The sequence below is a fragment of the Cydia fagiglandana genome, chromosome 4, assembly GCF_963556715.1.
Source record: "Cydia fagiglandana chromosome 4, ilCydFagi1.1, whole genome shotgun sequence".
NCBI lineage: Eukaryota > Metazoa > Arthropoda > Insecta > Lepidoptera > Tortricidae > Cydia > Cydia fagiglandana.
Window position 1 is genome coordinate 1081215 of NC_085935.1, and position 24838 is coordinate 1106052.

Sequence of the window (24838 nt, forward strand, 5' to 3'; positions counted from 1 at the left end):
TGAGCCTCGAGGAATTGTGGTGAAGAAAGTTCAACCTAGTCAGCCTTGCGACGTGCACTAACTTGACTACAATATTTATAGGTAGTTTAAGATTTTTACTAGGTTTGTGACTTAAAAAGTCCGAAGGAACGCATTTTTCCTTGGTGACAATAATTAGGTACTATTGGTACTAATAATAAGTATAGCGGCCCCAATTTCACATCGGTGACAGGTGCGACGAATTGTAAAATCACTATTGCTGACGTCACAGGCATCCATGGGCTACGATTACCACTTACCATCGGGCGGGCCGTATTCCTGTTTGCCACCTTCATTGTATTATTTAAAAAAACTTTATTATATCGAAAAAAAACAGATATTTCTCCTGCGAAGTTTGTGACAATTGTCAAAGATTTAGAAGAATAGTAGGTAATTCTTGACAGGTAATGAGTTATATGTCGGAATTTCGTGACAATTGTAGTGTTTCTTGTGACAATTGTCATAAATTTAGCAAGAGAAATCTCTGTTTTTTTTCCGATATCATAAAGTTTTTTTTAATAATACAATGATGGTGGCAAACAGGAATACGGCCCGCCCGATGGTAGGCGGTAACCGTAGTTCATGGATGCCTGTGACGTCAGCAACAGTGATTTTACAATTCGTCGCACCTGTCACGTTGGTGAAACAGGGGCGTGTCACACGAACGAAACCGTCGCTATTCAAAGTCACACTCGTCCATAGTACTACATGTTTTTGTTTTACGTTCCCAGCACAACTTCTATCACCAAATTAAAATTATTCACCGAACATTCTTATCGTGCGTCATCTCAGCCATAAGACGTCCACTGCTGAACACAGGCCTTCCCCTTGGATCTCCATACGTGCCGGTTGGAAGCGACCCGCATCCAGCGTCTTTCGGCGACCTAACAAGGTCGTCTGTCCATCTTGTGGGTGGACGTCCTACGCTGCGCTTGCTAGTCCGTGGTCTCCACTCGAGCACTTTTCGACCCCATCGGCCATCTTCTCTGCGTGCAATGTGGCCTGCCCATTGCCACTTCAGCTTGCTAATCCGGTGGGCTATGTCGGTGACTTTAGTTCGTCTACGAATCTCCTCATTTCTGATTCGATCACGTAGAGAAACTCCGAGCATAGCCCTCTCCATAGCTCGTTGAGCGACTTTGAGTTTTGAGATCGTTATCTATGTCTCTATGCTATCGTGCTTGGTACCTACGTCGTCTTAAAACGTCGTCATTAGCAAAATCCCTCCTGCCTATAGTAACCACCACACCACCACCACCACCACCAGTCATGGGACATTTAAGAGGAAATTTGGAGTATTTATGATATTTGTATGTGTAAATGGTCTACCGCTTAGCGTGTTAAAAAATGAAAGTCCTATCCGTCTTTCATGTTTTAGGCGTGTTGTATCAAAGATACTGCAATTAGTTTCCACATATTTAACAAATAAAAACTATGCTTTTTTTCTCCAGTCATGGACACCAAAGTTCCAGTAATGGGCCCCCGGTAATGGACGTGGATCCAGTAATGGGCCCCCTATAATGGACATTGCTCTATCAGTATAAAATATTGAAATGGGGAATAAATTACGGCAAAATAAAACAATTTTTGGTATAAGCTTTTATCGCTGAATGTATTTTTCTTTCCACAGCCAATTATTATTGTATTAGATCCATCGAGACAATTCTAATATACCCTAACACAATTAGTTAGGGTTTAATGCGATAAAGTTCCCATGGCCACCTCCTGTCTCCATCATCAGATCAGGTCCATGTTATCATAATATTGCATTATCATCCGATTTGCATACTTAATTACGTACTTACACAAAATTTCAACTGAATCGGAAATCGAAAAGTGGCTCAAATTCAGCTACCAAGATTGGACCCACACTAACTAACAGGGCAAGTTAAATAAAAGTTTGGAAAAACGATATTAATTAATCCGAAGTCCGAGAATACCTCCTGATTGACATATTTCTTAACTACATTTTATTTCTGTATTGTTTAAACATGAAATTATGGCATAGCAAGCATCATTCTGTCATTTGTCCCATCATAGGAGGTACGCAGTTTTAAGGCTCCTATAATGGGATTGGGCCAAATACCACTATTTTTTTTACATCTGTGGAGTCACAACATAGTGTGTTGTATACCTTATCTCATGGTAAATGCAATTAACAGAACACATTCTAGTTTTCATCAAGTATTAATTAATTAAAATTTAATAGATTAACTCACCTCTCTTAGCGAAGTTGTTAAGAATTCGTAGTGGTATTTTTTTTAGTGACACGACAACTTTTAGGTTGACGCCAATTTCTTAAAAAACAACCAAATTTAATAAACTTCAAACTATAGCAGCTCTAGGACTCTTATTTATGATACTATACAGCCAGTGTTTATAAACTACTTTTGGATACTTATTTTAGAGGAATTATGTTTTTTTGTCCCATTACTGGTTCCACGTCCATTATAGGGTCCACTACTATATACACACAAGATGGGAAAGCCATCAAAAAAAGTTACATTCTTATCTCGTACCTTCATTAGGCCACTCAGCAAACTTCGTGGCCTGAACACGTGACTCGATGTATTTTATACAACGGCCATTATTCAGGAGAGGATAGTTATTTTACATTGAATAGCTTCTATTCTTAACTACTGTCACTACCAGAAAGAAACATGTCTACACTTAAATGTAGTCGCCACGTCTCAGAGAGCTGGCGGCGCGGCAGCAGCGGCTGAAACCCTAAAACGCCGCAAATATGCTGGTCTTACAAACAACCACATATTTGCGGCGTTCGCGGTAGAGACCCTGGGGCCGTGGTGTCGTGACGCTCACAATCTTTTTAAGGGCCTAAAAAAAAGACTATTGGAAACCACGGGTGACCTTGGGCTGGCTCATTCCTAGGCCAAAGAATAGGCATAGCTATTCAGCGTGGGAATGTAGCCAGCCTTATGGGTACCCTTCCGCAGGGGACAGATCTGGGGGACCTAAGGTAGGTGGGTAAGTTTTATTTATTTATTTTATTAGTTTTAGTTTTAATTTATTTAGTTTATACTTAATTTTAATAATAGTTTGTATAAGTTTTGCTCTTAAATGTTATTTCAGTAAGTAACCATTCTGTAGTAAGCCATGTCCACTACGCCGGACTCGGAGTAAATTGGATTGTCGACGCCGACCGCATTATAATAACACGGTGGACACCCGCCCGCGCCCCACCCGCATACATCTGAGAATACTTGAGAAACCAATCTTTTTACAACATGGGAAATCATTTTAACCAAATTCGCCTTGATTCAAGAACTTGCTGTAAATATTATCTGTCAAATTTGCCTAAATCTGCGTACTAAAAAAACAGATAGCGACCATTACTCACACAACACAGACCAGTACGGATATGATGGTCGTTCTTGTCTACGTGACAGCGTGATAAAACGGTGTCCGTCACTTTCTATCCCACGGTGTTAAACAGTGACAGTTATTTTATCACGTGGATAAAGATGGATAAAGCTATCCATAATACGCCGGCAGCACAGGATTGACAAAAACCTTAACAAGTTACACACGTAAACCTTCCTCAAGAATCACTCTATTAATTGGTGATAACCGCATGACAATCCATTCAGTAGTTTTTAAGATTATTGGGAACATACATACACAGACAGACGCGGCGGGGGACTTTGGGCCTGATTCGGATTTTGAAATAGACATCTATTAGATATCTTTTAGACATCACCAAGATACGATAACGATATGTTTAAGATCTAACCTGTCAAATTTGGCATTCCAGATATCTTACTCTATCTAACGTAAAAGTGACATTGGTTGCCCGAATTGCGCTGCAAAAGAGAACTAAATAGTTGATATCTAAACTATAACGTATCTAGAATGGATCTAGTACGTGTCGTCTCTTGTGAATATCTTGAAGTTCGAATACGGCAGTCACTCTATTAATTGGTGAAAATCGCATGAAAATTCCATTCAGTAGTTTTTAAGTTTATTGCGAACATACATACACAGACAGACGCGGCAGGGGACTTTGTTTTATAAGGTGTATTAGTGATAGTGATACGTGTAGGTCCCTATATATAGTTTTCCGTTGGTGATGTGTTCAGTTCTCGCTCGGAATACCAACTCCGGCCCGCTATTCTTAACCTCGTTACCGGTTGCAATTTGGACAGTTCATTAAATTTAATTTGCGTCTAACGAGCGGCCGCAATTAGCGCCACCTATTATGTGTCCCGGAAAATTATCTGCCGCCGAATGTACAATGCAAGAGCGGATGGCCTCGGGGTAAGGCGTGCTTACCAACCGGAGATCGCGGGTTCAAGCGCCGGCTCGTACCAATGAGTTGGAACTTGGATTGAAATAAGTCTGCCATGCCCGGGCCAAGTTGAGCAAAACGAAAAAAAAAAACAAAAAAAAGCAAAAAGAAAACGGTCACCCATCCAAGTACTGACCCCTCCCGACGTTGCTTAACTTTGGTCAAAAATCACGTTTGTTGTATGGGAGCCCCATTTAAATCTTTATTTTATTCTGTTTTTAGTATTTGTTGTTATAGCGGCAACAGAAATACATCATCTGTGAAAATTTCAACTGTCTAGCTATCACGGTTCGTGAGATACAGCCTGGTGACAGACGGACGGACGGACGGACGGACGGACGGACAGCGAAGTCTTAGTAATAGGGTCCCGTTTTACCCTTTGGGTACGGAACCCTAAAAACCGGCAAAGAGCGAGTCTGACTCGCGCGCGAAGTGTTCCGTACCTTTACGTAAAAACGACAAAAAAATCACGTATCTTCGTTTATTCGTACCGCAATTAAATATTTATTTTATTCTGCTTAATTAGTATTTGTTGTTACAGCGGCAACAGAAATACAGCATGTGTGAAAATTTTAACTGTCTAGCTGTCACGGTTTATGAATTACAGCCTGGTGACAGACAGACAGAGTAGACGGACAGACAGACGGACAGAGGAGTCTTAATAATAATTCCCATTTTTACCCTTCGGTTACGGAACCCTAAAAAATCGACCATAATTAAGGGTTCCGTAGCCATAGGTACATGCATATTTGGGAGCTATACATTAGCTAGTACCTACGCTACACGCTATCCTGGGTTCGAAATCTTACCTAATTTACATTTAACTTTTCAAACATGTAGGTATTATAGGTACCTAAAAGCGACTATGTGGCATAACTAAATAAATCTTCCCTTCAAAGCCCAAACATTCAATATTTCGAAATATAAAACTTAATAAGACTAAAGTAACCAAATCTCTTTAGAGAAATCAAGTATCCTACAATTTGTACTTCCTTAAATCGAAAAATTAAATGTGATCTTTACGAGATATATTTCCAAAAAACAAACGAATAGGTTAATTTATTTAATTTATTTATTTTTTAGGTACTTGTATTAAGTTTGTTATATAAGTGATGTATGTAAAAAACGAATAGGTAGTGGAATTATTTATTTTAAACAAACCGATTCCTATTTCCCACAAAGCCGAGTTAAGCGGTTAAACCGTTAACCCAGTGTTAAATTGTACTGGTAACCATAGTAACTCCAGGTTTAACCGGTTAACCCTGGGTTAGTGGAATGATACAAATGGCGCTTAGTCGTTATTAAATCATGGAACATAACATAAGAAGTAAGCATGATATTATTTATGCGTTCCCCTTGAGCTTCGTGCTATCAAGATTGCACTATGCAACCCCAATCCTCCAAAACCTTTAAATTTTGGGATGTCATGGGAAAGTGGTCATTGCCACATGCATACACTTTTTTAAGGAAAACCGGGAGCTTTGCAGGGAGGGACTTCAAATGATTGTCACTAACGTCAAGATACTCCAGGCCTCTGGTATTGTCCAGCAGACCCTCTGGCAAGGTTCCCAAGCTGTTGTGGCTCAGATCAAGGTGCCGCAGCTCCGTTGTATCAGCCAATAGATCATCAGGTAACTTCAAACTCCTCAGCGCACTGCATCCTACTAACCAATGATCCGGGAGTGCAGACAGCGTCCCATTTATCAACGCCAGATGTTTTAAGTTACTGCAGTTCCCAAATAGCCGTCCCATCATATAAACTTCTATAAAGGTAGCGTTGCGTAAATGAGACATAGCAGCTAGCCCTGCGTCGGGAGCGTGAAGAACCAGCTCTTCAATACTTGTAGCGCTCAGCTTTTCTGCATTTAGCAAATATGGCTCTCGTAGCTCCAGTCGTGTCAAATTGGAGAATTCTGACAAATCCATCACTTCTTCGAGACCCGTATCAACTAAAGTTAAGCTCTTAATATTATGTATACTTATAAACTGGTCAGTGGTCACTGGGATTCCACGCAAAGTCAAATGTTCCAAGGAATTTTTAGATATTTCGTTGGCAGCAGCTGTTAGCCAGTTGTTACTTCTAGCTTGGTATTTACTTTTAATTTCCTGAAGATCATCCGTCGAAAACCATTGGCTGTTTTGAGGTCGTGTCGTGCTTAAACTGATAGTGAGGGTTTTGGCGTACTTGCTGTTTATATTGAGGTTCATGAAGATATCTGTGAAAGACGGTATCATTCAGCTGTCATTTATTTTGAATACTTAGGGTAGAGCGAGTGTTTTGGATTTCTCGGGGGATTAGATTAACACGAGCATTTAACTTGCAACGTTAGTACCTATGTTAGAGTTAAAAATATGTGTCTCAGGTAAATTCTATGAACCAATTCCTGATGTTCGATTAGGCTCAAATTTTGTAGGATAAAGTATGAAAGACCGGTGAGAGGGCAATCGAGCTGACCTGATAATAGAGACTTAAAGTGGCGCATACCCGTGTATGAGGAATGTTGCAGCCAACCAGCTCAACTGCATAGGCGACGTCAGGCATCCTGTTGAGTACCGCGGGCGCGAGGTTGCCGGTTAGGTTGAGGCCTCCGCACGACCAGCGTACCGCGTAGTGGCTGGATCGAGTCGCTATGGACATATGCGTGCCTGGAAAAAGTGGCAAGTGTTCTTTCTACAGCTTGGAAAAAAAGAGTAGTAATTAAAAAGTGGCAAACCTGTAGTGTCGTCCCGTTTTCTTATAATACTTAAATTGATTTGAAAGGGATGACACTACAGTGTTGCCATTTTATAATTTCTACTCTTTCTTGCCAAGCTGTAAGATGTAATAATAGTCACGCTCTGAAAACATTTCTTTCAATGTACCTAGGTCAGAGGACTACGTTACTAAGCATATAATAATAGTGTGACTACTTAAAACAAAACAAACAAAAAATTAATAAAATTTAATTTTAGTTTATTTCACGTTACTATAAAATCTGTGATACCTTCAAGGAGATACTCCTTCAAGAGCCAGCCATCGTTGGTGTGTCTGTCACGTGTGACGCATAAAGGGTAGTCACACTCCGGTAGGAACTGGGCGCACGCGCAGCCCAGCGCGCATAACAGAGCAAGCGCTTTCATTCTTCTATCTTCGACGTCACTATGAACTATTTTACATGTTTTACTTTTAAGTATTTTTATTTAGTCTGATACTAAGAACGGGTTAGTCTGACAGTCTGATATCTGATAAACTTCTATGAAATTATGAATAAGACTTGCACTGCGTGGGCTATCAAAATCGCTGCAGACTTTTCTTGATCAACTTTAAGAACAATGCAATGCTATAAAAAAGCCTGCTGAATGCTTTGCGTCGGGGTTTAAAAAGTTAAAGTTGCTTAACACATACCAATACGTATGTATCCTATACACGACAGTTTATAATGTTATCCCTATAAACACTGTTGGTTAACGCGCTGACATTCATCGAATATTGTTATTTTCCTTCCCTGTTATGTAGCTTCATCGCGATAAACACAATGTAGTTTACCGTTGTTACTTATTGTCGTTATAACCACAGAATAAATAATTATTACCGTACAGAAAATAACACTTCCTACAAAACCAAAGTTTGACTAGGGCTTAGGGACGAATCATGATATCCCTTTCTAATGTTCTAGTCCCTTTCGGCTATTTAAGGTTGTCAACATTATCTTATCTATGGTCGTGCACTCAAAAGGACGTCAAGTGGTGCTAGCCCTAATAATTTCACGGAGCAATGCTGAGCCAAACGGAGCCGAGTTTTCTCTAAAGGAGGAGTATCTCCCCACTGTTATTACCATCATAATTATTTCGCTGACTTACAAATAAATTAATTAAATCACCGTTAAAGCGTTCGCTAAATTTTATTGTACTTGCCTATAGGAATTTTCATATTTCACTGCTGTTTGACGTTAATCAGTTTTTTACTCATATGTGGTTGATGCAACTGGGCACCTATATTTTACCGAATGATTTTATATTTTACCGAATGGGAACCGCAGGTTGGCTGGACAGAGGTAGGCCAAAAAATAGAAGGCGAAGACCTTTTTACAGCGACTGGCGTAATCAATAACCATGTCAGTTATTGAACGATTCACTTTGACACCCACCCGCTACCATCAATTACCCGTGAACAAGATGCATGTAACTGCGTCGAAATATCGGAAGCTCGAAAACAATACAAAAGGTAATCACGGTTCATACCCCGGTCGATATAAGTCTAGCAATAATCATGCACAAAACCGTGACGCGTGGCCACAGACCAACCCCTAGGTTGTATTCTGTGCGCGTGGCGGAAGAAACGAGAAGATTTTGCCCACCAGAGAGGCAAAATAGTCCATAAAAATATATATATTTAGGTTAGAACTTAACTTTAGAAAGTACGGTCGCGCTCCCATTTAATTGATACAGTGGCGCATATTTTTAGGGTTTCGTAGTAACCCAGAAACCCTCATAGTTTCGCTATATCTGTCTGTCCGAGACTTTACTCCGTGATCCATTTGCCATTTGGCATGGATACATAAATCATGCATTGCGACAGAACGGTAAAATAAAAATAAAATATATTTTTTAGGGTATATTATGCACTGCAAAACTGCAAAAGAAATGAAAATACAAAGAAACAAAGTACATCAACAGTAAAAAAAAAACAAATTAAACACAACAACGTTTTATAAAACACTATATTAATGAGCGAGTTGCCCTTAAACATCCATCTAAGGTCATGTGGGGTGAGAGTAACATAGTTTACTTTATTCAGGGCAGAGTAACATGAGGATTCCCTACAAAAGTTACTCTTGCCCAGTGTTTTTCATACCCCATCTAACCTTATTAGTGGACACTTGCCATGAGTGGTCTAACAGGGATTCTACAGTCCTGCTCAATCTTCCATAGCAGAGGTCCACACTCAGTGTCGTCGCCACAGGACCCGAACACGGGTGACAGCACCTGGCCAGCGAGGGCCTGGACTGTCGGAGGTAAGGGTTGGGGTCCGTAAGGCGTGGGGTACTCGTTGCATACCTCTACCGTCTGCCTGGCTACCTCTGCGTTGTTCGCCGCACATTTCTGTTTGCAATCAACATAATCGAGTTAATAACAATATACGAACAGCCACGGACTTTCTTTCTTGAGCCATTAGTGTTTACTTTACATTGGACATTCATACCGTTACCTACTAAACACAGCCAAATTAACTTGAACCTTAGATGGATCAACAATCAAAGTCTGTAACCGATCGTAGGTACCCGTACTCGTATCTATCAAAGATCGTATTTACTACAAAAAATATCAGAAAATCTTTTTATTTATGCACACACTGTTAACTGTCCACAGGAAGGACAACTTTATTTTAAAATATATGTACCTATGACCAATAAATGTCATAATAATGATTAAATAACTTTATAAAACGTATTATTCATACATGTTATCATCTGACCTTGCGTCATGGTATAACAGGACGTGGTGTTGAAGACGAATAGGCCAAAAGTTGGACAGAAAGAATACCAAACAACACAACGGATAGAAAGAATAAGAATATCAAAACGAGAAGAAGAAAACCATGAATAGGTAATAGACGCGGAAACAAAGTCAAATGGCGTTCTAACAGTTTTAATCCTCTGTCGAAAGATGGCAGTAAATTTACTGTGGCTCTTCACTGCTGTGGCTACATATTTACTTAAGACAATCCGACTACACTTCAAATTCTCTTGGGCAATTACATAGAACCGAACCGTGTCAAACCTTCAAATTCCGTGACCGTACATACCGTAATACGGTGCCGGGTTTTGCGAAAAAATAAGGGAACCATTTACTTTTTTTGCAAAACCATCAAGTTTTGGGGTATTTAGTGTTCCCAGTTTTTCATACAAATTTTGAGCGTCAGTCAAAATGTATGTGAAAATGTGCTACAAAACTGACATGTTTTTGGGACACATTTTTTTCTCGTGATTCTGAGTAGAAATAACCCAAAACTGGCCGCGTAGCCGACATGCCAATCGCTTACGTTCGGTAGCGATCGAAACGCAACTGTCACTGTCGCACTAATATGGAAGAGTGATAGAGAGACACAAATCGTTTCGTTGTCGAAGCGATAGCGATTGTTACCTTGGCTAGGCCGGCTGGATAGATTTTCGAAAAAAAAAATCCCGCATATATAGTAAGAAACTAAACTGTGTCTGCTGTTTTTTGTATGTAGTAATTGTACACTTACATTGGGAATTCCTGTCAGCGGTTGACTGTGCCCGTCAGTCATCAATGTAAATCTAGAACCACGGCCCGGTTGATATGGCACAGGTCTTGGCGTGATATCTGTAAATAATGTACCTATACAGTATGTAACTGAACGATAAGCAATTACTCAAACATGTTAAAAAGGTCATACTAAGCAACTTTTACTATGGGACCATACCCAAATTCGCGAAAAAAAAATTGACTCTCCCATAGGAAATTTCAACATCAGACCAGCAAAATGTATGTCGGGATTTTCGGGGTCCTACTACTCTATGGGTCATACTACTTTAGGCCCGTTAATGTTAAGTAAATAACACAGAAAAATCAGGATCCATAAGCAGCCTGATTGAGATCCAACAATTTGATATGGTTTTAAACACACACACGGTGATTGGTGCATGCGAAATTAAGTGAAAGTCGTGCGAGAGCTGCGCGCCAACCACGCAGACGGTCGTCAAGGTCGTATAAAACCGGGCAAGTGCGAGTCGGACTCGCGCACGAAGGGTTCCGTACCATAATGCAAAAAAAAAAAAAACAAAAAAAAAGCAAATAAAAACGGTCACCCATCCAAGTACTGACCACTCCCGACGTTGCTTAACTTTGGTCAAAATCACGTTTGTTGTATGGGAGCCCCATTTAAATCTTTATTTTATTCAGTTTTTAGTATTTGTTGTTATAGCGGCAACAGAAATACATCATCTGTGAAAATTTCAACTGTCTAGCTATCACGGTTCGTGAGATACAGCCTGGTGACAGACAGACGGACAGACGGACGGACGGACGGACAGCGAAGTCTTAGTAATAGGGTCCCGTTTAACCCTTTGGGTACGGAACCCTAAAAAACCATAACAGATTTAATAACAAAACCTTCGTGAGACACAGACTACTTATTAAGCATAGGCACTCACATATTTTAAGTCGGAGAACGCTAGACATGTTTCACTCCGTAAGTAAGTAGGTACCAAGGAGTGTAGTCAGGACTCGTGAGGTTGTTGGCAGACCGGCGCGACGGCGGAGGCGGCGGAGGCGGCGGAGGCGGCGGAGGCGGCGGTTGGGGATGAGCGTGCTTCGACTTTAAATACGTAAGTGACCCGTTTTCAATATATTTAATATCATAACAAATTGGTAAACCTCAATCAGGCTCAAGGTTCTGTTCTATGAAGCAGGTTGAAAGTAATAATTCATTTTGATCCCAGGGAGTTCCACTTTTAAGTTTCTTATTACGATTTCGGACATTCGGTCCGGTTCGGTGGATTTGTCATGTATAACATATTTTTGGTCAAATATAGTTACTTAACTCCCTATTCCATAAATTTCTTTACTCCTCAACTATCTAAAAAAGTCCTGAAACAACATACCTAACATTCTAACCCAGCATCCTCCAGTTTCATAGGCAGAGTATGAGAAGCCTTTATGACCTTACCCATAATAAATTTAACGCATTTTGTTCCCAGTCCTATATCGACGAGCGTGATTTTAGCGTTTGACACAGTGAGTATCGCGGCGAGCGCGAGCAGCGAGCGAGCGAGCGGCGACATGGCGTCGGCGGCGCGGCGGTGTCGGCGGGAGCGGCGACGAGAATGGAGACATGGCAACGCCGACGCCATTATATAGCGTGGCGCAGGGGTAGCGAATCATATAGGATGATTAAATTCTTCCGATTTAACGATTCGTCTTTAGGAGTTATAAATAATATTGATATATTGCGATGAAGTGACAAATGTAATGTTTGTCAGTGGTCTGTAATTCAATAACTATAATAGGTGGAAGGTTTGAATTTACTCGGAGCATGTTTTAAATAATATAAATAAAAGAAAATTAGTAAATGAGGGTGTTACTTATTCATACAAATACAACGTGAATCTGAATTGGTTCTGTTTTTTTTTAATATGTGATCGAAGGGGCTTGGATCGCTGGTGTCCTAGTGCTAAGATCGTGCGAATTACAATCTGGAGGTTCAAACCGCTGCTCCTACCAATGAATTTTTCGGAATTTATGTACGAAGCATCATTTTATATTTACCAGTCGCTTTTCGGTGAAGGAAAACATCGTGATGAAACCGGACTAATCCTAATAAGGCCAGAGGGGTTGGAAGGTCAGATTGCAGTCACTTTCGTAAAAACTAGTACCTACGTCTATTCCTGGGGTTAGTTGTCAAGCGGACCCCAGGCTCCCATGAGCCGTGGCAAAATGCCGGGACAACGCGAGGAAGATGATGCTGTGATCGAAGGGTCTTCTATTTCGTAACCCGTAACAGGCTTTAGAAATATTTAAATTCAACAAAAAAATATATAAATAACCGTTTTTCGTATCTTTAAATATCGAAGGATATCCAATAACGCACATCACATGACAATAAAGTCATCTCGGCTACTCGTTTCGTGCAACATGTAATCGCTTCTACTCTTTGTTCATTCCTACCTCAAGTGAGGTTGTTGTTGTTTGTTCATTCCTACTTCAAAAGGGGTTTGAAATCCTCGGTATTATATCAGTATGTGTCCAGTTTTTCATTCTAAATACCTCTGATTTCCCGGGAGGTCTTCGGAAAAGGGAATTAACAGACAATATCTAGAACAGCTAAAAAATAGGCAAAGGTCTCTGTTTTTAAAACTGTGACTAAAATGTATAGTCTGCGTCATAGATCGCCGAATAGACAGTGAAACCAAACGCCTTCATAATAAATTCGATTTAGCTATTACAATCATATAGGTATTTAAGGTAAAAGATACACTAAAATACATGTTTATTTGAAAAGAAAACAAAGAAACCATTCACGACAAATTTCCCAAAAACCTGGGTACTAATATGTATATTTAGACGGCTGGTCTTCTGCATTCCTGGTCGATTTTAAAGTAGAGCGGTCCGCACTGGGGGTCTTTATAACATGATGCGAACACGGGCGACAGCACATTGTCACCAACTGCGAACGCTAGAGGCGGGAGCAGCGGGATCGGCGGAGGGTGGACGTAATCATTGCACACTTCTACTGTTTGCTTCGCAATCTCTTCTTTGAAGTCTGCACAATACTGCTCCATGCAACCAACAAACATAATTGTATCAAAACTAAGTCGTATGAAAAGCTATCATTTATAGTCCGACAAGAAATTGTAGAAAATTATTAAGGGTGCCAGTTGCCACTTCCTACGTAACTGTCACATTTTTGACATAAAATGCCTGCTTAAACATGGCAACATTTTATTTCTACTATTTTATGTCGCACTATACTTATCTATCAAATATATTATAACTTACAAAAAGTCTAGCATTGAATGAAAGGTTCCATCACAAGCAAGTCTAGTTATGTGACGCTGAAGATGAGTTTTTGTTGCACTTCATAAACATTATTAATTTTGTAAAATACTTAAGTAAACAATAATTATAAGTCTCAAACTAACCTAGAGAAACATCACAGAAGTACCCGCCTGATGAAGACAATTTATGCTTGCTAATGTTAAACTATGTACATATTATATATACATACATATTAGTAAGTATTATTATATTTGTTTTTGTTTATTTCATTTAGTTTTGATATAAAAGTATTTGTATAATAATTTATGAATAGGAAGAATGATTGAAGTTTTAAACTGAAATAAGTGCCCCAGGCTGGAATCGAACCAGCGTCCTCTGCTATCGCGGCAGGTGCCTGAACCACTCGGCCACAGCGGCATTAGTCATTTTTTTTCAAGTAATAGTCAGTTTATAATTTATATAGTAGTGTTTCTACTTGATAAAAACAAATTAAAATATTTTCTGAAAATAATTTATTTGTTCAAATACTTCATAGGATTGAAGTTTTGTTTTTAAATATAAGTGTTCAATGATTCATGCATCAAGTTAAATATTCTATAGGCTAAATGCGATGTATAAGAATTTATTAAGGAAGATTACATAAATGTTTAACCAAACAATAATGAATATAGTAAAAACAATAATTAATATGGTATTCATGTAATAAATGTGCACAGACTTACGTTGGGGATTGTTTTCAGGGGTGTGCTAGTGTCGTAGGACATCATTGTAAACTTAAGGCGTGTGAGGGAAGTCTTGTATGGTACAGCCCTGGGAGGAATATCTGCAAAACAAAGTTTACTACTTGGTTTCTCTGAGACCATGAATAATTTGTGATATAAAATAGGTATTATTTTTAATTTTACGCTAATGTCAAGTAGAAGGTATTAGACACATTATAGGTACGTAATTATATTGTTGTTGAACAATTAATATAAACATTTTCTCCCAACCCTAGGAGAAAAATGTCTAAGTGTCGACAATTTTCTCATTTATGAACTCACATTATATACGGGTCTAACGCGAATTTTATTCAATTACCTTGATTTATCAACCCCCGATAGACCCGTTTGTAATGTGAGTTAATATGTTTGTGTTCAAAACGCGAAAGTTTATAATATTATAATTTTCTCATTTGTCATATAAACTTTACGCAAAAATAGACATTTATTTTAAATCGCCATTACAATATAAGTAGGTACATTTTTACAATATATTAATTTCATTTTAAGATATATTAATGTGCATATACTTTGAAAACTAAGCAAAATGATCTGATGATAAGGAGACGTATTAAAAGTATTACCTATAATGAATTTAACGCAATGTCCACCCAGTCCTAAATCGACATTCGTGACTTTAGCATCTGAGGCGACAAACAACGCGGCAAGGGTGAGCAACGAGCGGGCGACCGGCGACATGGCAGAGGCGGCGGCGGCGGGAATGGTGCACCGTCAACGCCGACGCCGTTATATAGTGTAAGTATAGCATGGGTAACGAATCGCTTACAAAGATTACATTTTATAATTAAACTAATCGAAAACTAAGCACGTGACGGAAGCGCCTTAACACCTCGGCTAACGTTTTTTTATAATTTCGACTACCGATTTATGTTAAAGGGCCTTTCAGATCCTCATACATCAATATTCATTATAATCGGAACAAATAGGAAAAAAATCAAGATATCACCGGTTTTTGTACAATGTTGACTTCGAGTTTCTATTAAAGAGACTTTCCAATTATTTTTAACATGATCATAAGGGGTTGTGCACAAATCACGCGAGGTTCGATAGGGGGAGGGGGGTTCAGGAAAAAATCACGATAGATCACGTTGGGGGAGGGGGGTTTAAGGAAACCTCACGTGTATTTTTCTACAGTGAACGCAACTAAGAAAAAAAAACCTACCACATGAGTAGATACTATTTCTCGGTTACGTTAAACATAAATCTTCACTCTGCACTTCAAAGTAGCGAGTCTATTTAACGAAAATAGAAAAATGAACAAGATTTTCTATATACAATACTATTTATCTTAAAATTAGTCCAATGAAAAAATTGTAAAAAAAATACACATGAGGTTGTGTGGGGGGAGGGGGGTTGCCAAAAACCTCACCAAATATCACCAAGGGGGAGGGGGGGTCAAAAAGTAGCCAAAAATACCTCGCGTGATTTGTGCACAACCCCTAACAGAAATAAAGAAATCATGATGGCGGTTATTTTGTCAATTTTGACTACGGATTCATGTCTTAGAAATCTTTCAGATCCTCTGATATCAATTTAGGTCATGAGACCAGTAATACCTAAAGATATTTCATATGTCTCCTAAAACGCCGAGTTTGCTGCGTACCCACCACAATTGACCAGACAACAGTTCACCTAGGTAATAGAGTAGGTTTATTTATCTACATTATAGCCACGCATACTTTCTTACAAAGTAGTTGACCAGTATAGTAAGATTCCTCACAAAATATACTCTTTGGGCCTTCTAATATTCTAAAAAATCTCTCCTATAGTTCGTTTTTTTAGCATTATAGAAAGAACTTGCAAGAAGGTAAGCGATCTTGACATGACTTTTAATTAAAAAACGCTTTTTATAATCAAAAACGATTACTTATGGAAGCAGAAGAATATAAATGATCGTATTAGATTCATAATTGTTACATATTTGCCGTGACTTATTTTTAAAACGTGTTTTTCAATTAAAAGACACATCAAGATTGTTTACCTTTTTTCTAATGCTAATAAAAACGAACTATAGCTCTATAAGCCCTTCATCGATCCTGCTCATGTTAAAACTTAAGAAATATATAGCCCTCAATAACACGTTTACCTAATTTAATTTAATTAACAAATGCATTAAAGTTATTCCGTATCAAACTACCCTCCGATAGTTCAGTCAAGTATAGTACATCAAAATGCCGGTATGTGCCCCTACCCAGCCGAGTGTTCCAACTTGAATGTAAGAACTTCTTGCTCGCTCGTTCGAATGTGTACTAAAAAAATTACAGGATAAGGAAAAATCAAAACAGGAACAGGCTATCAAGAAAATTTAAATAAATACAATCTCATACTACATTTGTATAAACATTTATTTCATACTTTCAACCCGTTCAAATCTGCGCTCTTACAACTCTAACGCCTGTAGGGGCCAATTCTGCACATCTGGGTGATATTCCATGAGAGAGGACCACACCCGGGGTCTTTCTCACAGGAAGCGTATGCGGGTGACAGCACGGTATCGCCAAGTGCCTGCACTTTTGCCGGTGGGAAGATGTATTTGATCGGTCCACTGTATTCGTTGCACACGTCAACTATCTGCTTTGCGATATTTCCCCTGCCGGTCGCTGAGCAGTACTGCATCGTGTAATCAATAAATATATAATTCACATGGCTATTATTTTTACAAAATCCTATAAATTGCAATTTGTACCCAGTCATAGGTATGTATACAAGTCAAGAAGAAACTACAAATATTGAAGTTAAAAGAGCCATAGAGCAAGATGAAGAAAAAGCTTCAAGAAGTTACATTATTAAATTGTGCTTTAAAATAATTATAAAGAGATGAAATAAACCTCCTTTGTGTAAGTAATAAGTTAATAACTATACCTATATGAGTATAATATTTTCTACAGTTCTATAAGCCTCGAAAGTCTATAAATGCAGACAACGAGACACAAGTAACAAGTCAAATACATTCGAGAAAAAATACTGTTTTTTTATTAAACAGTTAATTAAACTCTTCTGGCTATCGCGGTTAATGAGGTACAGCCTGGTGACAGACAGACAGACGGACAGTGGAGTCTTAGTAATAGTTTTACTCTATGGGTACGGAACCATAAAAAACGAAAACTACAAAATAATAAGTTTAATTGAACACTAACCTAAACTAAATCTGCCCATAAAAACCCCCAATTATAAAAATAATACCCCATGTTTTGTGCATGAACTTACGTCTGGAATATCTTTCAGCACTTCATTGTGCCCGTCAGTTTCCAGCATAAAGTTAAAGCTACCGCTAACGTGCTCAATCCTCGGAGGAATGTCTGAAAATAGAAACTTCCTTAGAAAATTAAAATAAAGTACATATAAATTTAAAACTGAAATAAATGTCATATACTAAGAAAAAGTGACCAAGGCCTTCAGTGCCCGAGGCTGGAATCGAACCAGCGTCATCTGCAATCGCGGCAGGTGCCTGTGCCATTCGGCCACTGGGTTACAGCGGCATAGGTCGATTCTTTCCAAGTACACTCTTACTGAAGGCTTATGGCACCGCCTGGCCATCCCTAAAGTAGAACAGTATGCTTCGACCTTCTAACTGGATCATCTCAGGTGATACCGAGCTAGCGAGAGAGATGGCGCTGCCAATCAATACTATTAGAAGTATTAGAACAAATTAAATTATTTTCAGAAAAGATTTTAGAAGTAGAAACACTACTATATATATTATAAACTGAAATAAAAACAAATCAAAATATTTAATTAGTTCTAATCTAAAACTTCTAATTACATATCAGTTTCTTTATTAATATTAATTTCAAAGTGAGACCGAAGCTGAATACACAAACATATAAATAAGGAACCCTATTAAAATAGCAATTCTTGCAGTATTCATATAACTAACTAGTTATTTGAATAAGCTTCAAGGAGGGTATTAAGTTTTATATTCTTAGCATTCTGAATATTCGCGCCAACAATTTAATGGTCCGTAAGCGTGTAAATTGAGTACTTAGGTACACAAATACTCTTAAAACTTGGATTTTAAATTAAGGACATTAAGTTAAAACCACTGACTGTAACTAGTAAATAAGTTCTATACACGATCAAATATAATTAAATATTAGTTTTTAGCCCAAATTTAGCTTTTTTTAATACAAAATAGTCAAAGAAAAAAGAATATATTGGTAGGTACATAATTTATGTTAGATTATAATTTTATTGTTTTTTTGGTTTTGATAATTTAATACATATTATCAAGTTTATTTCAAAGAATGACTTCGTTACCCATTGTAAATCCTTTGCATTTTCCTCCACATAGGCCAGGCGAGGGCGTGACAGTAGCATCGGCGACGGCGAGCAGCGCGGAGGCGGCGAGTACGAGCAGCGAGCAGGCGAGCGGCGACATGGCGACGGCGGCGGCGAGGATATCGCGCTAGCGCCGCTGAAGCCGTTATATTTACTGATTATAGCGTGACGCGAACTAACATGCATGATTTTTTTACGTTGATTAATCCTATTGATTATATATGAGCGTGTATTTATGTATGAGCGTTTGTTTATTCTATCGTACGACAATGACACTCAATCGGCACGTTTAAGAAATGTACAATCCTGGCCTAGCAGTGGGCGACTGAAGGCTAGAATGATCTGTCCTATTTATCTAGGTTGCGAATAGTAATCTACATTTTCTGACATATTTGTAAGAATGTACTGTAATATTTATTTATAATACACGCGTATTGATTATTGCTTACTTTAATTTTCTTCCTTATCGGTATGAAGCAGAGCTAATTTGTTTATTTTATATTAAAGATTTTTCACACTTCCTTGTTAGCTGGTTATGGCTATGAAATAACAGAAATAAATAACTGCCCATAGCAGAACCTTACGTCTTTGCAATAAGGTATACGAATAGTCTATTAACAGTGTGGAAGATAGAAATTATATAACTGTGGTGGCAGCGCTGTGGTGACATTTTTGCCTCTGCCATGTCACTGGTTGCCTGCTCGCTGCTATCGTTTGCGACACTATTCGCTGTCTCCAAAGCTGTCGTCACTCCTGTAGAAGAAAGCGGACCATGCGCTAAATTCATAATGGGTTAGAACTCTTTATATACATGTATATTATATATAAGATAACTAATATGAATAAAGACTTTTCGTCTTAAGAGTTTCATAATAAGCCTAGCCATTGTATAAACGACGCAACGACGCTCTCATTTTAAAACTGTTTTTTCGTGCTCTTAAATTAATTACTGTGAGATTAAAAGTTCTTGAGTGTGACTATTCTGTAATTCAAAATTGAATTACTGTATTCTAAAGTCCAATTAATTTACTGAATACTATGAATTATCTGCGGCTGTACAGTCTGATTCAAGTGAAAGGCTATAGGCTTGGTATTGCAAGCTTATACTTATGGATAATGTTACGAGTCCACCTTGACTAATTCTTTTATTTGCAGACATTACTTCGGCAAAAGGGGGCTCCTATAATGGTATTGACGAGGTCAAATTTCAGTTTGAAGCAAACAAGGATGAAGTACTGCACAGTGTTAGAAACGTAAGCGCCTTTTTAGACAATTCAGCAGTGTTTATTAAGGAATCTCCGTTCATAATTACATCCAAGTATTGTATGATCCTAACAACCGTCGAAACAAAGGACATTCCGCCAAAAAAGAAAATTGAAATTTCTTTATTTGCCACTCTATCGGTAGTCTAGGCAAGAGCGATAGAAAGCCAAATAAAAAAAAAACGATTTTTTTAAGGGCTCGGAATCGGTATTGAAATATTTATGTATTTATTTAAAATTATCAAAAAAAAGTACAAATGGCGGACTTATGCCTCAAATACTTGTTAATACCGTTCCAAAACCGTTACGTAAAATTGATAGGACACGAACTAAAAAAATTTTTCTCCCTCCTTACGGGAAAAAGGAACGAAATTTTGGTTCGTAAAAACGATAAAGGTAATAGCGATTTAGCGATTTAACTCATAAGTTTGATAGATAACAATACTTACTCGTTCTATTATGTCTCGATGCTTTCATTTTAAGACGAAACAGGAGCTGAGTTTTAAACAAACAGTTTTAAACATTTTAGGTTAATATACCCGTCTCGCTAACGGAAGCGGCTCCTAAAACTAGTGCGATAAGGACAAGGCGAAAAGTCCTGCGTAAAAATCTCAAAAATCGAGGTTTCGTACTCGAATGTTTCCTCCTCCAAAACTTAACCAATCATAACCAAATTTGGAACTCTAAATGACTATGAAATTCTGTGTCGGACCGTTTTGCTTTTTTGGCTAATTGATATCAGTTTTTAATACTACGCCTCTCATTGCGGCATAGTCAATGAGGCCACTTTGGCCATTTTTGAAGGGCTCTAGCGCCTTAAAAAACAAAAATATCAAAAAGGTCGTACACAGATATTGACAATATTAATCTGTGTTGAAAAAATCATTGCTCTAGAATTTAAACCCACGGAGGAAACAGTCGAGTACGTTTGTATGGAGAAATGACCACTCCTGTTGGCTCTTAACCGGTTAATTTCGTTCCACAAAAATAAAAGACGAACGACTTTGGCATAAAATGGTATCTCTTTACAACAGTTCTCTACTCTAAACACTGACTGTGCTAAATCCTTTTCATGCCCTAGTTCTAATTAAAATTATTTATATATTAGTTTGTAAATAAAATAAAAAAATACATAACATATTGTAGTTGTATCCTTAACTGTTACGTACCCTACCGCTTTTTTTTCTTCTAGCGTAACAGTTAACAGTTGTTTGAAATCGACATATTAGTGAAATCTCCTATTTTTATATACTTACGAATAGGCCATTCACTAAATTGATTATATTTTACAGACCTGCAAGCGACTAGGCTCAGAAGTATCCAAACAGATAATGAAGGCGTGCAACGAAGACTATCATATGAAGATTAAACCAAAACTGGCGCCGCTGGGACCTGATATTCTATCACCGGTGTATGTGACTTGTGACGGCGTTCCTGACTGCGGACCCATAGTCGTCCACGTTACGCAAGAATGCGATGTACCAAGGTGATGTATCCACTTTCGTTTGGACAAGATATGACCAACAAAGCACCAACGACATGTTAGATCTTAAAATCTTTGTTTAAATCGTGTATTGACTATGGCTTTATTTACTTTGTATAATTAATAATATAACATAGGTATTGAAAATAAAGAAAGTTTTTAGTAAAGTATTAAGACTTTTATTACCTTTCTTCTTCTTTACAAAATTTTGTTTGCAACTAAATTAATTAATAAAGACATACATAAAGTAACTATATATGATTTCTACAACAATAATATGTAACAGAGGTATTCATAAATTCTCGTAGCTTCCTAAGGGTTACGAAGGTCATAATGTCTGTTGCAATATATACTACTTCTAAATATTTAATAATTCATAAGTCACGGGATTTATTTATTTTAAAAACTGCCCAATCTCGTAACCTTAGGTCACTTTCAGTGGAAAGTGACGTATCACTTTCCACTGTAACAAGTAGTATTTAACTAGCCTGTAATTAGATTGATGTAGATGATCTGTTTGCCTAGGTGCAGAATTAAAATCTACTTAGGAGCAGGGCTCGGATACAGTTTTTTCAAACCGTTTTTCAATCAACCAAGAACGAAAGACTTTCGTTTCCGTTTCCGGGCACCGGTTAGAGAAGTGCTCTATGCAGACTCCAGTTTATGCCAGATTCACTCGTCTTGGTTTTTGTGAAACAAGCCGGTTAAATCAAAAATAGACATCTGTTTTCATACTCATTGTAAAATAAAAAAAATACAGTTCACTTAAAAGTTATGTTACTCAAGTACACAGTTAAACATAGCATAATAAATTAAAATTTTAATAAAAAAGGGTGCTTAATTTAGGACGTTTAGGTATTCGTAAACAACATGCCGTTTCATATATTACTAAAAGTCATAATTTATTTTCAAAAAACATCAAATTTTTTACAAAAAAATAGTTTTTTAACTCCTAACACACTAGGTTTAGTACACAGACCACAAATTACATACACCCCACATTATAAAGCGTTTAAAAAGGTCCAACAAATTGGTGCAATTTTACTAGTAAAATGCTACAATTTGAGCAGCACTATTGAATTGTATTCTACACCATTTTATAGTATAGCAGCCCAAACACACCTGTACAGCTACTTATTGTAAAAAAAAATACACGAGACCTGAACGTGTGGGCGCAACGGGTATAAGCGCCCGTACACTATTAGTATGGGAGTGCGAGTCCCATACTAATATTGTACGGGAGCGCTTATGTGTATTGGCCTCAATTTATGTGCTGCCTAGCATAGTTGAAGTAGTCTGTGGGTAGTATGTTCACATACGAGTATGTCCAAGAGGCGCGGGGTTGCATGCCTGTTCAACATGAATCACGAGAGGCCCGCATTCTTCAGCGCCTTCGCAAGACGCGTATATTGGTGATAAGCTGTCTTCTCTCAAATAATTGACTGAAGGCGCTTTTCTTGGTGATGACGTCAGTCCTCTGAAAGCGTTGCACACTTCCACTTTCTGGTACTGAACTATGCCACCGATCTTCGAGCAACGCTGAAAAAAAAGAGCAATATTATTTGTTTATTTAAAACATCGTAGGAAAATAATATTACGAAGGAACATACATCTGTACACTGTAACTATGTATACCTACCTATCAAACAAACATATGAAACAATCAAAAACAGTCAATAAACAGATAACAACGAAATCTTGCATCAATAGACATTACCAAGGCATCACTTTTTCAATGAGTAAAATTCTTACAACCAGTAAAGTATGTATGTATATTTAATTCACTTATTCATGAAACCTCGGTTCAATTATGTCCCTTTTCATGTAACAAGAATATGAAAATAACGAATAAACATTGTAATTATCAAGGGCTTGTTATACTTGACAGGCTTTTGTCAAGTCATAAGCTTATAACAATCGATTTACATTTACATATTTATAATAAATTCGAACAGTTCTTGTATAGATTTCCACATACCCAGGATACCAGTATTTTTTTTATGGGAACGAAACCGGTATTTTTTCGTTCTTTGTTAATTATTTCATTTCTAATTGGGCAATCTAATAATACGAAGTCTTTACTTGAATCGCAACTGAATCCTACATTTATCGATTATCGAGTATAAAATAATTCAAATGATTATTTTAAAGTTGTTGCAAAAAACCGGTTCCGATCCTTGCAAATCAACAAGTACGAGTACATGAACGGACTTAACGGCGGAATTTAAGTCTTATTGGCTAAAATCGTCCGAGAAGGAGTAGAGGATAGGGAGGAATTGAGAATTTGGAGACGCTTCAGATCAAAAAATCTGAGAAAAGTATACCAGAATAAACTTAAAGCAGACAATAACAAATTAAACAAACTCTGTAGGTATACTTACAAGTTGAAGCATTTGACAATGTCTAATATAACTAAGATGCTGATGATGTTGATGATGGTGATGATGATGAAACAATAATGATTGCACTTACGTCGGGGATATCGTGAATGCTTTCACTAGTTGGGACTGTTATGTCGAAATTTACTTGCTGTTGGGGCTCGATGGCTCCCGTTACCGCTGAAAAGGAGGAAATTTATATATTTACGGCTGATAACAGTCTAATAAACAATCAATTCACTAATATTTTATGAGAATAAAAATATCTTTCTTTTTTGTCGCGATGAACGAGGCAATTTGTATTAGTTATTAGCTGGGTTCATTATTTTTTTCTAACCTAAAATACATTAACAATAGCTGTAACAGTTTTTCAACATATTTAAGGGTAAAATATAATAATTTTATTTCAAGTAGGCATAGGTACCACATAACACCAAAGAGAATGCCGACTCAACATAAATAAATTCAAACTTGCCATTTTAATTTAAACGCAATAGGCCATACTTATTTTTAGAATTAACGGACATTTTTAATTTAGTAGATAGGTAAAAATTATGTGAAGGTTTCAATATTTCATACCCATGTTGAATCCAGCACAGCCCTGTTCATGTCCGTACGGCACCTTCCAGGCACTTGCGTCAACGGCGACGATAACCGCGGTGAGAGCGAGCAGTGAGCGGGCGAGCGGCGACATGGCGGCGGCGGCGGCGGCGGCGATGGCGTGCTGGCGACGCCGACTTCGTTATATAGTGTATCCACTAATGAGCAAGGGTAACGAATCGTTTAATTCGTTTAAGCTGATTAAATGTAAATTGATATGTCGATGTTGA

At 37.9% G+C, this 24838-nt stretch overlaps 6 protein-coding genes across 8 annotated transcripts; 1 reads left to right on the forward strand and 5 right to left on the reverse strand.

Moving 5' to 3' along the window:
• Positions 1–5478: 5478 nt before the first annotated feature.
• LOC134664095 (platelet glycoprotein V-like) lies at positions 5479–7807 on the reverse strand. 2 transcript variants are annotated; one of them, XM_063520679.1, is made up of 3 exons: positions 7309–7807; positions 6810–6970; positions 5479–6540 (listed from the first exon to the last, which is right to left on the reverse strand). In XM_063520679.1, the coding sequence occupies exon 3, from the start codon at positions 6530–6532 to the stop codon at positions 5696–5698; it is 837 nt and encodes a 278-aa protein (XP_063376749.1). In that variant the 5' UTR covers positions 6533–6540; positions 6810–6970; positions 7309–7807; the 3' UTR covers positions 5479–5695. Both variants share the same exon structure in this region, with proteins under 2 accessions (XP_063376749.1, XP_063376750.1).
• Positions 7808–9155: 1348 nt separating this feature from the next.
• LOC134664096 (uncharacterized) lies at positions 9156–12195 on the reverse strand. Its single transcript, XM_063520681.1, has 3 exons — positions 11997–12195; positions 10554–10651; positions 9156–9406 (listed from the first exon to the last, which is right to left on the reverse strand). The coding sequence occupies exons 1-3, from the start codon at positions 12178–12180 to the stop codon at positions 9173–9175; spliced, it is 516 nt and encodes a 171-aa protein (XP_063376751.1). The 5' UTR covers positions 12181–12195; the 3' UTR covers positions 9156–9172.
• Positions 12196–13299: 1104 nt separating this feature from the next.
• On the reverse strand, positions 13300–15326 carry LOC134664097 (uncharacterized). The gene is made up of 3 exons (XM_063520683.1): positions 15171–15326; positions 14548–14648; positions 13300–13599 (listed from the first exon to the last, which is right to left on the reverse strand). The coding sequence occupies exons 1-3, from the start codon at positions 15283–15285 to the stop codon at positions 13387–13389; spliced, it is 429 nt and encodes a 142-aa protein (XP_063376753.1). The 5' UTR covers positions 15286–15326; the 3' UTR covers positions 13300–13386.
• Positions 15327–16934: 1608 nt separating this feature from the next.
• On the reverse strand, positions 16935–19209 carry LOC134664098 (uncharacterized). Of its 2 annotated transcripts, XM_063520684.1 has the most exons (3): positions 18865–19185; positions 17815–17906; positions 16935–17217 (listed from the first exon to the last, which is right to left on the reverse strand). In XM_063520684.1, exons 1-3 carry the CDS (start codon positions 18983–18985, stop codon positions 16996–16998), a joined length of 435 nt encoding a protein of 144 aa, XP_063376754.1. In that variant the 5' UTR covers positions 18986–19185; the 3' UTR covers positions 16935–16995. The 2 variants fall into 2 exon arrangements, with proteins under 2 accessions (XP_063376754.1, XP_063376755.1); XM_063520685.1 differs by lacking the exon at positions 17815–17906 and having other exon boundaries at positions 18865–19209.
• A 324-nt stretch (positions 19210–19533) lies between these two features.
• LOC134663460 (uncharacterized) lies at positions 19534–21673 on the forward strand. The gene is made up of 3 exons (XM_063519833.1): positions 19534–19677; positions 20041–20138; positions 21440–21673. The coding sequence occupies exons 1-3, from the start codon at positions 19569–19571 to the stop codon at positions 21635–21637; spliced, it is 405 nt and encodes a 134-aa protein (XP_063375903.1). The 5' UTR covers positions 19534–19568; the 3' UTR covers positions 21638–21673.
• A 1121-nt stretch (positions 21674–22794) lies between these two features.
• Positions 22795–24749, reverse strand: LOC134663458 (uncharacterized). Its single transcript, XM_063519830.1, has 3 exons — positions 24588–24749; positions 24103–24188; positions 22795–23169 (listed from the first exon to the last, which is right to left on the reverse strand). Exons 1-3 carry the CDS (start codon positions 24700–24702, stop codon positions 22942–22944), a joined length of 429 nt encoding a protein of 142 aa, XP_063375900.1. The 5' UTR covers positions 24703–24749; the 3' UTR covers positions 22795–22941.
• Positions 24750–24838: the final 89 nt, after the last annotated feature.